The 16,072-nt window shown below is 34.1% G+C and overlaps 1 protein-coding gene across 1 annotated transcript in view; it reads right to left on the bottom strand.

Moving 5' to 3' along the window:
- FAM83B (family with sequence similarity 83 member B) overlaps positions 1 to 9,914 on the bottom strand; it is a gene marked incomplete at its 3' end in the record, with an annotated part of 60,438 nt that extends 50,524 nt beyond the window's left edge. Inside the window, exon 1 of the mRNA XM_081296222.1 lies at positions 9,468 to 9,914. Coding sequence (XP_081152348.1) covers positions 9,468 to 9,911 — 444 coding nt within the window. The 5' untranslated portion in view covers positions 9,912 to 9,914. The remainder of the gene's footprint in view (positions 1 to 9,467) is intronic.
- Positions 9,915 to 16,072: the final 6,158 nt, after the last annotated feature.

Genomic DNA, 16,072 nt, shown 5'->3' with positions numbered 1-16,072 from the left:
ACTTGGTAGCTAATACATACAGAAAAACAGTTCTGAAGGAATACAACCAAGAGATTTTCATCATATAAGCACTGGTATACCAATGGGTAAGAGATAGGTGGAGGCAGCGGTAATCATGAGGATTATGTTGTCACTGATAATATTGACAGTTGCCAGCCTATGCTGCAATAAAGCACAGACAGCCTTCTGGTCAACCTTGTTATTGTTTTTAAATCCCCTACAGAATGAGAATCTCCCTTTATTACTTGCTTTAAGGAAGGCAGCTCCCACTGCCCTATTTTGGTAGATCATCACATTTCACTACAGAAAACCAATTATTTTACTATGGGAAAAATCATAAATGAAAAAAATTCAGGAGGCATTTTTTATATTATACACAATATGTATATATCAAGTACATTACATATTATCATTATTTTTCAGAGACTTACATAGAACCTTAAGATAAAGACATAACCAACAAATTTGTGTGCACACAAATTTCTCTATCCATCTAGTTAACTAATAGGGAAGAAAATTTCTAACATTAGCAGTAGTTATTATTTCTACTGGGGACTGTAATTTAATTTTATTTTCTTAAGCTTTTTCTGTATTTTTTTTCATGTTTTCCACAAGGAATATAATTTCTCTGATTTATAACAAAAAGTAAACCTCAGATATATAATAGATTTCTTGGACTAATAAGTTTATCAATAACTACTATGGAGATATTTTATATGTAACATAATTTTTCTACTTTGAATTTCAAGAGGTGTCTCTCTCATCCTCTAATACCTAATGAGCGAAATGATGGAAAAAATTTAGACCTTTTTAATACGACAATCACTTGAATGATACTAATATACTCATAGCACCCATTTGTATGATTAAAGAGTATCTTTCATAATAACAGGGACTTTGTAGGCATATAGAGAATAAAAACCAGTGTATACCATTCGATATTATTGTAAAAAAATATTTTTGGATTTAAAAATCAGACAATTATACCTTAAAAATAGCTTTAACACACACACACACACACACACACACACACACACACACTTGAGACATAGGACTAAGCAGTTACATTTCCCTGTGGTGGTAGTAAACTGAAGACATCTTCCTACTCCAGGAAGACATTGGTTTTCTATTGAACTTCAGTGGCTCCAGCCCATTAGTTTGTTGGTGATTATTATCCCAATACTTGTTATAACCTATTTTGTATTTTTCTCAACTTTTAACTAATCAAAATATTAATTTGTCCAAGGACAAGTTTGATGACATCATTGTCACTCAAACACTTCATGACTTCCTGAACTCTCCTTCCACAAAGTTATATCAAGGAACTTCTATAATTTTGCCCTAATCTACCTGTTAATAGCATCCCTTGACTTTTCTTTTCTTTTTTTTCTACCTGATTGTACTTTTCTCATATTCTCTGTGGTCTGAAAATGCTAAGATCTCCACCAAGCTCGTACTTCTCAAAATTTCTTCACCAAAGCAAGTGTTTATGTTTTAATATGAACCCTTTTCTCTTTATCTAGACATGTCTACAGCCCAGGTCACAGAGCCTGAGGTTATGTGTCAGCCACTTCAAGGATGTATTCACCCTGTTGCTCTATTTGTTCCAGCATTTGACCTCTTTGGTCTTTCTCTAGCAAAAAAGAATCCATATTTCTGCCCTAATGCTTCACCTATGTCTGGTCTGTTCTGACCACACATACACGAATGGCTCACTCTTTCTTTCTTCAAATTGTGGCTCACAAGCCACTTTCTTAATGCCTATTCTGATCACACTATTAAAAACAGCAACTACCCCCACCACCTCTCCCAATTTCCCTTACCCAACCATAATTCGTATTTTGATTCATTTTTCTCCACAGCACTCCTCATTTACCATGTTTATTATCTCTCTTCCCCATTTGTGTGTAAGCTCCAGTTGAGAGCTCTCGGGAATTCCCAGAACTTAGAACAGTACTTGATATATAATGTGCACTAAAAAAATATTTGCTGAATGAATGAATGGCCAGGGCCAAAGCCGAGCCAAAGTTCAAATGAACTCATCAGAGGTTAAAGGACAACTTCATTGTCTGTCTGGCTTTTTCTTCCCTCTTCAAATCTCCCCTATATCTTGAACTCACAATACCTGTTTCCTTTCAAAGTACCTCCTGATCTTCTGTCTGCATTCTGGGTGTTGACGTTATCTACTTAACATAATCTTCTTCCAGTTCAGATCAATTATATCTGAGGTTTTCAAGATCATTTGAAGACTGACCAGTTAAGACTCCAGTAACTGACATAAAGGTATACACCACAAGATGCTTCTGTAGTAACTGCAGGAGAACAGGCAGAACCCTTCAAATACAAAATGTCAGTCTAGTGTTGCAGCTTCCATTAACTCAACAAGGCTCCCATGGCAACCTCATTACCTAACTCTCATCAAGAAGACCATCAGGTGAAGGAAACCAACATCCTCATATTCCCATGAAAATGAATTTTTGACAAGATGCCTCCAAGTGTACTGAAAGTCTTAAGCTTATCATCTCTATAATATTTTTTATCAAAAATGCCCACCCCATCAAGTCAAGTGTTCTCCTTTTTGTCCATTTTCCTTCATTCACTGTTGGACAACACCTGCCCCCTTTCGTATTTTTCTGACTTAGACCTGAAAACACCTGAGATTGAAAAACTGGAAAATTCTGTTCCTATGGAATTTAGATGTTATAAAGGCAACATGAAAGCTCAGTGTTTTATGATAATGTTTGAGATAACAATTAGCTTTGCCATTTCAACAAACTACTATAGGTGCATCATCAGAAAATGATTTCACACTTCAATTAGTAACTGGTTTTTATTTTAAGACTGAGACAGGAAAGAAAATGAACAAACATAAATAATCATAAAAAACAGACTTTCCCCTCCAGAGATTCCTTCAGAGACCTACCTCAGAAGACACAGCTAAATTTTGTACCATCATCAATAACATTCCCAGAGTCCAAAAGAAAGATTGCATACATTATGTGCAATCTGTACAGGACTATTTTGAAAAAAAAAAAAAAAACACAAATTTTGAAGAACCAAAATTGTGAATACATAAAATGCTCTTAAAAACATTTCCCTTAGTTAGACAAATCATATGCATTCCTAAATAAGTCCAATATTTGTTTCTTTCTAATTATTAACTAGAGCTATGGATTAATATTAGCAAGGGAAAGTTTCCCCTGTCATCTGTAAATAACTCTAAAGCTAAGATGCCATTTTTTTATTTACTTATTTATGTATTTTTTATCTTTTGGTACTGGGGGGTCTGAACCTAGGGGAACTCTACCACTAAGTTACAACCTTTTAATTTTTATTTTTCCTGAAACAGGGTCTTGCTTAGTTGCCCAAGCTGGCCTTGAACTTGCAATTCTCCTGCTTCAGCCTCCTGAATGGTCTATACCACTGTGCCCAGGTAAGTTGCCATTTTTAAATGAAAACCTATTGAAAATAAAAGCCATAGTTGATTTTTAGATATTACTTAAAAAGTACTGCCTGAAACATATGAAGCTCATAAGTTACTGATGATTTTGATATGCAATCAAATTGAAGATTTTATATAATTTTATCTTCATTTTTTATACCATTCTAAAGTTTTGCTTCAACGAGCCTGAAAACAGGAAGAATATTACAAAAGCAGATTTTTTTTAAGATAAGAGGGCTAAGTAGGGCAGGCCATAAATAATATACTTCATGGCCTTTTGAATTTTATTAGAAATTTTCAGTAAATAATACATTATATAAACTAAGAGATACTTAAATGAACTTTCAACACCAAGATAGCAAGGCTATAATTACTAAGAACTTCAGAAATTCACAAAACCTTGAGTTCTTTCATAAAAATAGAACTCTTGCTACATTATCTTTACTTTAAAAAAATAATAAACTTTGTCATTTTTAAAGTACTGTATGAAAAAAAAAAAGATTTTTTTTTTCTCATGCTCTGTAAAGTATGCACTACTCCTTTTAGCTTTCTGCCAGAATTACAGATCTTTCCTGGTCTTCAGATCTTTAGGTAAGAAAGTAGGTTTGGCAAGTTTATTCTTCAATACCACTTCTTTTACAAAGGAAAAAATCTTTTTGCACAATCTGAATATAAAATAGATATACTGAAGCTATCTTCATAGTAGGTCTTATTTTCAAATGTAATTGTGTTGGATCAATTATTCCCCCAGTTTGAACCTTCTAAGCAACAATGTTTGAAAAATGTTGTGCTGTTCTGCAATTAATATACTGTATCTAATCATTCAGATACTTTCAGACATATTTGTTTAAATACTTTCAGGAATGTTCACATCATAAATGTAGCTAGCATTTCTAGTAAGACCCTGTATTATTAAATCCTGAAGTTGGTCAAAGATTGTTCTCATTTTAGAAGAAGAAATGCCAATTCAGTGAAGCAAAAATATAAGCTGATGCAAATATAAGGGTTGCAAAAACAACTTTAATTTGACAGAATTAAGAAATAAGGTCACAGAAATAGGAGGAAGTGGAAGGGATGGAAACAGATGTCAGTGCCATCTAGGATGCTAAATATGTGGCAGGTGTCATGTTGGAAAAGTCAGCCATTTCGTCCAGTCCTCACATGGATTCTTTGGAGTACTAGCATCTCTATGTAACATGTGGAAAAAAACAACTCAGAGGCTGTATTTTCCAAGTCTAATAAAATGAGCTGAGATTTAAGCTGAGTCCAATATTCTGAGCCTTCAACTCAGTGCAGGATGTATTTATTAAATAAGAGTATTATTTAAATTTGGGTAATTAAAATTTTAAAAAGACTATTTTTCCCATAAAAGTTATCAAGTAAGTCAAAGAAGCATTAAAAACTGTCTTACAATAAGTTCTTTTAATGGTACCTTTTATATTCTCTTCTCCCCTTAAGTAAGTGCACTGAAAATAACATACTTAATATCACCAGGGTTAGTGATAATAGTAGAAGCAGCAAGTGAGTGTACCTCTAGAATGTGTTATCTCTCTGGATAGCACTAGAAGTTTGGCATAGAAAGATTTTTCCCATATAGGCAGAGCAACAGTTTGCAGTACAATTTCAACAAGTTGTCTCTCTTCTCTCTCTCCCCTCTCCTCTGAGACCCTCCCTCTTTTTCTCCCTCCCTCCCTAATCTCCACTACCTCATCACCCTCCCACCTTTCCTTCTCAGACACACATACTCAAATGTAAATATGCATTAACATATAATGCACTTTATTCAGAGAAAAGATGTTCAATTTAATACCACAGGATAGAGATGTCATTAAATCTGACTAGGTGAAATACACTTCCTGGAAGAAACTATTTTTGACTGAAATTCGAAGAATGAAAGGGGAGAGAGATGATCCTGGCCTAATGAAGGCAGTGATGCAAAACACATAAATGACACTTAGCTGGCCAGGACATGGTTGCAAAGTGATGTGGATGGAAGTAACACAATGCCACAATGAAAATCATTCAGACAGCAAACTGATTCACCAAGGTGTAAAATATTATTTTAAGCATGATTAGAGATTTGGATAAAGATGCTAGATTTTTTTTTAAAAGAAAACACCAGATGACTACTACTTCCTATCTTTTATTAAATTAATAAAAATACTTGGGATGGCACAAAGACTTGTTCAATGCTACTACTTATTTTTGAGTCCTGGTGAACAAGCCTATAGCTCAGTACTACTTTTATACTACCAGCTGACACCCCCACATCATCTATTCACCTTCTCTTTTGCAGCTACGGGCCCAACAGATGGTTAATATTGGCTGTATTACTAATAACTCCCAAGGCCAAACAGACACACCCAGGAACAGTGAGTCAGGGATGAACCAAGACCTGAATGGGAGTGATGTGGTATACAACACCTCAGGAATCGCTCTGCCCTAATTCTCACTAGACTTTTGCTTATGTGTCTTCTTGATTCCATATTTCACAAGAGTAAGATTCACATCTCAGAGAAGAAGCCAGGTTAGAATTAGGAAACAGAAATGCAAATAACATTCTGGTTAAACATTACATATTCAAAATTACCAGAAGTTATAACTTTGTAAATATATGCCACTTAGTGGCTAAAAAAAAAAATTACTTTAATGAAAGATGACTTTTTAAAGTAATTAGAGGGGATGTTTTCATAAGAGGAGTTCACAGTAATTAAGAATATATGCATACATCATCTTGGGAACACTTCTTGAGAGACAAGTAATTACCTGGGAAAACTCTTGCAAGACACTTGCAGACTTTATGAAGCTGACCCAAATGCAACTGTCAACCACACAGTGAAAAATAGAAAGGGGTTAACAAATTTCCAGTAAATTAAGATATGTTCCTTTAGGGCAGAAGTAAGATAGTATCTATAATTGAATTTTTTCTAAGGAAAATTCTCAAACTAAGCAAATTCACCAAAAAGAAAAAAAAAAGAAAAGAAAAAAAATTGTTTTCTAAATAATTTCTAAGTAAAAGCTGACAAAAATACATAAATTTTTAAAATTTAGATTTTTAACTTATAATAAAATCATTTATAATTATAAAAGGAAAATGATTCAGAGGTCACATAACTCAAGCTAGAGATAAGAGTATACTAGTGAAATTAAGAAACAGAATACTGACAGTGTAGCTCCATGATGGAGCACATGACCCGGGGTTCAATCCCCATCAATGAAGGGGAAAAAATAATTAAATATTCTCAGTACAGACAGAAGAGATACTTTTCCTCCTTTTCTCAAGGGACTAGAAGGGTAACTTGGTGTTTATGATTGACCAGATTTCCATTGTTGGACCTAAGCAGATTACATTTGGATCTTTTCATTACATTTTTTCCCATAATATGGCATTTATTGTCATAAATGCCTGATCTCAATCGCAATCAGAGCAGCAGCGACAGTGTGTTTAAGTTCTTTTCTAAGATTGCTTCCTGGGTTCTGCTTTGCTGTTTGCTAGCCCTGCTTGTTTGGCCTCCTATCTACAAACAGTTTTACAATGTTGATTACCAAAAATATCTCCCTGAGAAATCTAGTCTATCCATTAGACTCTACCTTATTTAAATACTTTTTGAAAAAAAGATCAACCTTTTATATGGCCATGATAATTCACTGAGTTGCCAATAAAAAGAATTTATCCTCTGAAAATGATTTAAAACCAGAAAGTTTATTCTGATGACTAATAACAGGCTTCTAACAATTATGAGAGATTAGAACAGACTATGACTTTCTGTTGAATAAATGGCAGTAATGAAAATCACTTAATCTTAAAAGTAATGTGTTCTGACAAGCTTGTATTCCATACTGTTTGCTTTTATTATTTAAAAAAAATTATAGACTTTGTCCAGATGTAGGATAAATAATCTGAATTTTTCAAAAATTGAGTCAATAATTTCCCTAAAATACTTTATCCTGTAAAAATATTTAAATACACAAAGTGACATATGAAGAAACCTGCAAAATACTTGAGAAATAAGCATTACATGTGTATACAGCCAATTTGACTTTAATATTTACTGCATCTGGGTAGATACTCGCATATTCCCCAATACTTTTGAAAAACAGCAATAACAACAAAGTGATGATCTATTATGATTTCAACTGTGATATACTTGATTTATAAGACCAAATAATATTCTTTTTAATTCAGCTTGGATATGTATATATAAAATGAATAAAATAAAATTCTCTTTCCTCTTTTACGCACTCTAATTTTATGGAAGAGAAGCAGAACACTACATTGTTTTATAGTATGGAACTTCAATTTCCTCTGTTGCTAATTTAAGTAGGAGTTCTCAGTAGAAAATGACCAGGTAGAGGATATTACTTTTAGAGGCTTATTAATACACAGTGCCACATTAGAAAGAAAAACACATAAAAAGGTCATAACTAATATTTAGTTTTAAGTGAGTGTTATCCTCAAAATATGATATCTCCTGCATTATGTCTACTAGACATCATAAAAATGCAATGTCCTAAAGGAGACTAGCTCTGGTGTAGGCTGATATGTGCATACCTACTAAGTCACCTGAGTGCAGTCTTAAACTGTACGGGTAGGTTTCCAATTTTCCCTCAACATTGAGATTGAAATGCATATTATGTCCCTAACAGAAGTTAACAAAGTTTGCCCTCAATATGTATTTTGTATTTAGAAGTACTCATATGCATTCTTGAATTTTCTGTTTTTTAAAAACTACAATTGTATACTTGGTTCACAGAACACAAGATAGTTTTAAAAATATTAAAGATTCAATTCAGAAAATTGAACTGACAGTTTACTTCATTCAAACAACATCTGGTCCTCTTCTGTATGTCTGATTCTATAGCTAACTTTTAACAACTAAAAATAGATTAGTCATTTCATTAAGAAAATACTGCTCAAGGAGTTAACCTAGCTAAAAGACACATTATCTGAGTTCAAAAAATCTGGAGGAAAATATCACTTTACTTTTGTGAAGCCTACCTTTGACATTAGCCTCAGAACACTGTGTCTCCGGAAACTGATAGAATTTTAGCAGTCTGCCTTGCAAACTGTCATGTTATTGAGGACTCCAAGGGCCCTCTATTTCCATACTCCATAAACTATATTTTTTCAAACATTTCTGTGTCTTGCTGAGTAGAAGAAAGCAGTGATATATATGTGCCCCTCCTAAGGTCCCTTTCAGATCTAAATTTTCGTATCCAAGTCTCTGTAACTAATATGTACTTTGTGATTTAAAATCATCATTTTTTTGTAAAACACTTTAAAACTTTAGTTGTGCTTGGGAAATCTGCTGGATTCTTCAAAGTGCCTTCATGGTGCTCAGTACATACAAGAAAAAGAAAACCACTGAAAACAAAATCAACTTCCAATAACTTTTACTGATAAACTGAGTATTTCTACAGCTTCTTCTGAGCTCTAAAAAAGGATCTGTGAGATTTATAAGCCAATATAAATATTTGATAAAGAGCACTAAGGACCTGAAAAGCTAAGTACCTCAGAATATTTCTTTAGAATATCACATTATCATGTTGATTTTTATATTGTTTCCATATAACTCAGAAAACAGATAAGTGAAATTATAGTTTATATAATAGCATAAGCCATATCCAGAGCAACAATCAGTATTTAGTCTACTTTGTAACAATAAAAAACTTGACCGTATCCACCAATATATTTCTTTTTTCAAAAGTTAAGAAATCTTTATGTGCTTTAGACTTATAAAAGTGTCAAATTATCTTATTCCCAGTCCCCATACCTTAATATTCAAGGGCAGAAGGCTTCTTGAGTATGTTATGAAGAGAAGGAAATTACCCCCATTAGCTGGGCCCTATTGCCTCTCTCCCAAATGCATGCATTAAATGGGAAGTGTATCTGTAGGTACACTTCCTGAAAATAATCGCCATGGCCTGTATGTACAGAAATCCCTTTATTAACATACATATCTATGTACTCACTGTGATTTTCTACATATCAATTTTTTTCATTTCAAAATAAAAATATGATTACCTTTCTTGCTTCTTTTATCATCTTCCTAATAGTTTCCTTTATTGTAAGCAGGTGTGCTCTTGGCGGATGAAAGAGGAGATCTATATGGGTGCCCCCTAAGAGTCCAGGCATAACATATGGCCAGCCTAAATCAAGATTTGGAGCTTCCACATCAGACTCAATGGGCCAGTAAGTCCCTGAAGATGAGGTATCATCATAGGAATTATCAGTACCATGCGCTGCACTTTGTGCCACCTTCTGAACATTTTTCAAAATGTAATTGATTTCTTCCTCAGCTAGGAAGTCTGCAACTCGTTCCTTTGAAAGAAATTCTTGGTATGCTTCTAATCCATGTTCTATCAGGGTATCAACGGCCACTCGATACCATTCCTTATAGTGAGGTTCAATGTAGTTGTCAGATTTACACTCCTCATTCAGTGAGGAGAGCATCGATGAGGTCTCCATGCTTGCAAGAATATGACAATAGCACTTTCAAATGTCCATTTGTGAGAGGTATCTGAGTGTTTGAAAAAAAGAAAATCAAGATCAGTCAGAACTCTGTATTCAAATACTTTATTAAACATGTCGACTACTATTTTTACATCTATTCATTTACATTACCAGCAGCTCAAACTGCCATGCATTTCATCTCCAAAATGACATTAATAGCACTGCAATTCATATATCCCTTACAGTTAAACACATTTCTTTTAAAAATTGTCATTTCATTTTCCTTTTTCAAGGCATCTCTACTTCCAGTTTCTCATCTAAGATAATACACCTGTTTTCTCAATACACTCAGAAATTCTCAACTTAAATCTGGGACCATACATGGTAGTTATCAGTTTCTACAAGCCCCTTTAAAATAGAATTAAAATACAGTCCATGTCTGAATAGCCATTAGTGTAAGTCACTACTGAATACTTGTTATGCATATAATAATATGCTAAAAAATGTAAAAAGGACAAAACACCTGTCTTCCAGGAATTTTACTAATTAGGTAAGGTGGGCTGGCAACATGCACACACAAAAACATTAGTTATCATCTTGAACAAAGTCATTTATTACTAAGAACCAAAATGAGTATGCATTCATATTAATTAATTAATGCCTATATCAGTGCTTTAAGAACAAAAAGCAAGTAGAGATAAATATGGAGTACAGGAGGTATGAATAGCCTTGTGCCAGAGGGAATTTCAGTTCAACCAAGAGCTATGAGTAAGAGGACGATCAGGTGACAGGAAGAAACATTTTCATTCCATGTAAGGCTAAAAACATAAGCAACCGCAGAGAACAGAATTGAGCATGTGCATTAAGGAATCAGGGGGGAAATCTCGTATGCTGAATAGCTTTCTTTTACCAGGAGTAAGAGATAAAGTTTAACAGATAAGATGGAGACAGGTATAGAGGGACTAGGAGATCTTTCAATTCAGCAAAACTTATTTTTCAAACAATTAGTCTGGCAGTGGCTGGGGACTGGAGCAGAGATACTTAGCTCAGTCAGTGTTCAAATACCTGGTAGAAAGTGACACAAATATTCAAGAGAAGGTTTAAACGAAAAAAACAAATCTGAAATATAGTGACTGAACAGTGTATAGGTGGGAAATTTAGGACATCAAAGATAAATCAGAAATTTCTCTTAGGAATCAAAATCTACCTATCCAAACTCATGCTCAATCCCATACAACGCTCACAAAATGTTTTTCATCCAATCATTCACGGAGGACTTCACTGTGTGAGATACTGGAGTGGACATTATCTCAGTCAGATAAGAGACTTTTCAATCTTTTGAAGTCATGATTTCCATTATGAGGTTCAAACAAAATATAACTCTACCATGTACTACAAACACTGATTTGACAAAAATTGGCAGAACCAGGCTGTCCTCCAAGGGCAAGAGGAGGAGCACCTAGCTCATCTGTTAGTGTGTAAGCTCTGGTGTAGAAAGATAAAATTTATTTTATTACCTAATTAAAATTAGCGTAATCTGTTGACAACCACCAGGGACACATGCTGAAACATGTATGGGTTTCTCCAGCATTGCAAGAGGTGCTAACTTGTTCCAAACCACATTTCATTCAAATTCAGTGGTTTTTCTACAGGGGAGATTTGCCCCCAGGGGGCAATACCTGAAGGTGTTTTAAAATGTAAACACTTGCAGGGAGGGGTACTCCTGGTAAAACTCCTGGCCCAGGAATGTTGCTGGTGTACAGGACAGACACCCACAATTAGGAATTATCTGGCCCAAAATGTCAACACAGTCAATAATGAGGACTCATCACATGGCTCACCTCACACACATGTGCTATGGTGTTTGTCAAACGTTCATGCTAGAAACTTGTACTAGCTATTACAGTATTGGCAGGTGTTGGGTACTGAGTGAGGTAAAGCCTGGGGAAGGTGATTACAGCACAGTTGAACTACCCTCATGAATGGATTGAGGTCTTTCTCTAGAGACTGGGCTATTTCTCTTGAGACAGGATGACATGCCATGGGAATGAGTTAGTTTTTGTGGAACTGAATTCCTTACCACTAGCCTGGATTGTTATAAAGCAGGTCAGCCTCTCCTCTGCCTCTCTCTCCCACACAGGCTGACTTTCCCTTTCCACTTCATCATGAAGGGACACAGCATGAGGAGCTCAGCAGAGCGGGTACCAATGCCATGCTTTTGGATCTTCCAAACTGTGAGCTAAATAACCTATTTTCTTATTAAAATACCCAATTTGGGGTATTTTATGATAGCAACAGAAAATGAACTAAGACAACATGATATCTTACTAATTCATAACATTTTCAACATTAAAGTTCTCTTCTGCACTTAATGCTCATTGTAAACAAAATTCATGATCATTTGACAGAATCTATCCATATACTTATTTACCTTCCTAAGATTTAGTGTAGTTTTCCTTTGATAATTCCATCCCAAACTGGAAGAACAGTGGTTACATACAAAAATAAATAAATACATAAAAAACACACTATTATTTGTAATTATTAAAAGTGGTAGGTTACTTACTGGTCATTCATTTTTTTAAAAATCCAAATTTTCTGACTGAGCACTTATTTCTTAACTTTTATATTTTAACTATTGATTTCCCATAATATGTAATGTTAAATGCCTGTTACCTAATTGGAAGTTAAAGTATATACAATGTTTTAAAAATTATTTTCATTTATGAACATTACTTACGCAAATAAATATTCTGCAACTCTAAAAAATGCACTCCTAAACTATGTGTAAAATCAAATAGTCAATGCAGGTGCCATTAAACACAATATAGGAAAATCATAGCAACACTGAGCATTGAGTTAAGACATTATGTACAAGAGTTAAGAAATAAACACATATGGTATTGGTCCTGTGGGTAAGGATGTACTCTAGACATTGTGTAGAGACACCCATTTACCACAAGAGCTGTTTACAAGGGATTCTTGTGAAGGGAACATCCAAAAATTAATTTTAATGGAGAACAAGAAAGTAATAGAACTTGTGTACTTTCACTGAAAATTTAGAAGGCTTATTATAGGACAAAATTAGGTGTTGCTTTAAACTTAGAAAACTAAAGTATCAGTTTACTAATAACTATTTAAATCATAAGTAGAAAATATATTTTCTTTTAACACAGAGTTAATGACTAAAGAAAAATATTACCTCACTATGATAAATAGTTGAACAGACCACTGGGCTTATGCACAAAAAAAGTGATATATTCTGGGTTGGGGGAGGAGGAAAACAGTCTTAAGAAGACATGCCTCAAAAACATTGTAAACTGAATTTGATACAGTATCTTTAGGGTCACTTTTGGCAAGTAGAAATTCCAAAAACTACATTATTTAAATACAAATAATAAAGAATGAGTCCTAGAAAAAAAGAAAAACATGCATTTCAATTCAACTCAGGGACTTCATTGAAAAACACTTTGGCAGTTTCATTTATAAAACTAAACAAGAAACTCCACAAACATTATAGCAATCTCATTCTTAGGATTCACTAAACTTATCTTTACTCAAAAATTTATCCAGTGATTTCACTGAAACTCTATTTGTAACGGCAAAAACCTGGAAACAAGTTAGAAGTCCCTTAATATTAAACAGTGGTATACACATATTTTAATATACCATTCAGGAATAAAACAGACTGCTGATCTGCTGATCCATCCAACAGTCTGGATTAACCCAGATTAACCTCCCTCTGGGGAACACAGTGATTAAAAACAAACAAACAAACAAACAAAAACACAAATCCCAAAGGCTACGTGTTGCATGCTCCATTCTTGAGATCACTGCAGTACAGAATGGAGATCAGATTAGTGGTTGCCAAGGAAGAAGGGAGGGCTGTGGCAGGGGAGAGATACATGTGGCTGCAAAAGGGCCACAAGAGCAATTTTTGTTGCATTTTTTGATGGTATCAATGCTGGCTGGGATACCATATTACCATTTTGCATGATGTTATCAGTGAGAGTAACAAAGTAAAGAATAAAAGGAATCTTTCTCTATTATTCCCCTCAACTGTGAATCCACAAGTATCTCAAAAAATTTAAGTAAAATATCATATAGATACAAAATTTCACAAAGATTGGGGGTGGGGGAAGAGGCAGAGAGACGGACCAGCATAGAGGATGACAGCTTATGTAGGGTAGAACTGTCAGATTTAAACCCTTCTTCACCAGTTACCATGAAGCTCTCAGATAAAATACCTACACTTCAACAAGACTCAGTTTGGAGATATGGAGGAAGAAGAGTAATAGTCTTCACCTCACTGGATCATTCTATGGTATAAATGAAGGAATGCAGTTCAGGTGCTTAAATTTTAATATTACTATTCTGCTGTTATAACTATTTTACATTTTCACAATGTTACATTATAATTACTATAAAGATTTTCACAATGTTATAGTACAATTGCTTTGCAAATAGAAGTGTGATCAGAAGAAATTTTTTTAAATTCAAAAAAGGTAAAATTTTTGTGTCATACCCTTAGCAATGGCATACAATTTGGAACTACTTTTTTATCTGCAAATGCCATAAAACAAAACTAGTTATGGGTTTGGGGGGTTTGTTTGTTTGTTTAGTTTCTGGTCTGAGAAGATATACTGAGAAGACTTCTGAAATAATAAGTTAGTGGAAAAATGCTCCAAAGAGAAGCTACAAATTTCTCACAAATAGCCTGAGGCAGGTCTTTGAAAACAATGGCAAAAAGGATAAAAAAGATACAAATATTGTTGCAGTCCCTTCCTCAATCTATCTTAGGCTGTTTCTCTTCCACTACTGAATACTATTAGGACTCCGAATTGTGCCCCAGCAAGAGGCACTGAAGTCATTGGCTACCTGCAACGCTGACCTTATTTGGGAACAGGGTCTTTTGCAGATATAATCAAGTTAAGATGAAGTCATAATAAACTAGAAAAAGCATTTCAAATAAGAAAAAGTCAGTTTCACACTTTTGCTTTGCTTCAAAACAACTACCTTATAAAATCATAACCTATGACCCACAACAGTTGAAAGTCACAGATCTCTTCTATTTTCAATTTTTTTAGCTGCCAAGATAGTGTTTGTCTTCAAATTTGATTACCAGAAATTTAAGATGACAATGAAAATATGAACGAAGATACAACTAAATTAAAAATTTACTATAATACTCTAGCTGTCAAGTACAAATTGATATCTAATTTTGATTCCAAACTCATTAAGAGTCTAAGTTGGCATGAGATGCATGAGAAAATGGCCCAAGAACAGAGATGACAGTCATCCCCAGCACAATTTTCAGCAGACTGAAGAATGCATGACTACAAGGCTACATGGTGCACTCTGTCACCTGGTGCTGGGTACAAACTCATGCATGGATGGATCACCAGAAGAATGTTATGGTACAATTGCCTTAAAAATAGAAGTAAGCTCATGGAAAAAAAACCAGACCTATATTCCTCCAATTCATTTTACAAATCCCAGGTGGGAAATCCATTTGCTCAAGATTTATTGTTTCTTAATTTCCTAGATTTTTAAATTGTAAAATGATAGATTAGCAATATCACTTTCACACCAATATAATTTCAGGGTTTGTCTATATTGGCTGTCATTCAATACATCTACCATCCCTAAACAAAACTCCAGAAATTTCTGGTATCACATGGAAAAGGTCTCAAATACATGTTAATGACATTAAAACATAATATTTCACTGTCATTTGGAAGTATATTCCTATAAACAAATTCTTGAGAAAATCTGTTTACTGACTGGGAAAGCTAATGTTGGATGGTCAAATTATAAAGGATTTCTCAATGTATGGTTTAAAATGCAAGTGAAAGTAAGGTAAATTACTCTTTTACTGACACTTAAATTATTCTTGAATTACATTTTATCATAATATCAGCATTCCGGAAGCTATGTGAATGGGACATGGGCATCCTGGTAGAGCTGCTGAGCTAACGTGTGCCAATCTGAGTCTGAGTTTGATCAGTATGGATAATAATTGTTTGGATGAATAAATGGAAATGCACTGGTAAATGTGTAGAAGAACATATATTTCTTATATTTCAGAATAATCAAAATGATGTTAATGTGGTGAGATAATAAACAAACATAAACAGCGTTAAATTCAGCTAGAAGAAATTTAAAGGTAAACTATC

This window comes from Spermophilus citellus, assembly GCF_964194105.1.
Source record: "Spermophilus citellus genome assembly, chromosome: 5".
NCBI lineage: Eukaryota > Metazoa > Chordata > Mammalia > Rodentia > Sciuridae > Spermophilus > Spermophilus citellus.
Note: the sequence above shows the minus strand (reverse complement) of the source record. Positions and strands in the feature narration are given on the sequence as shown.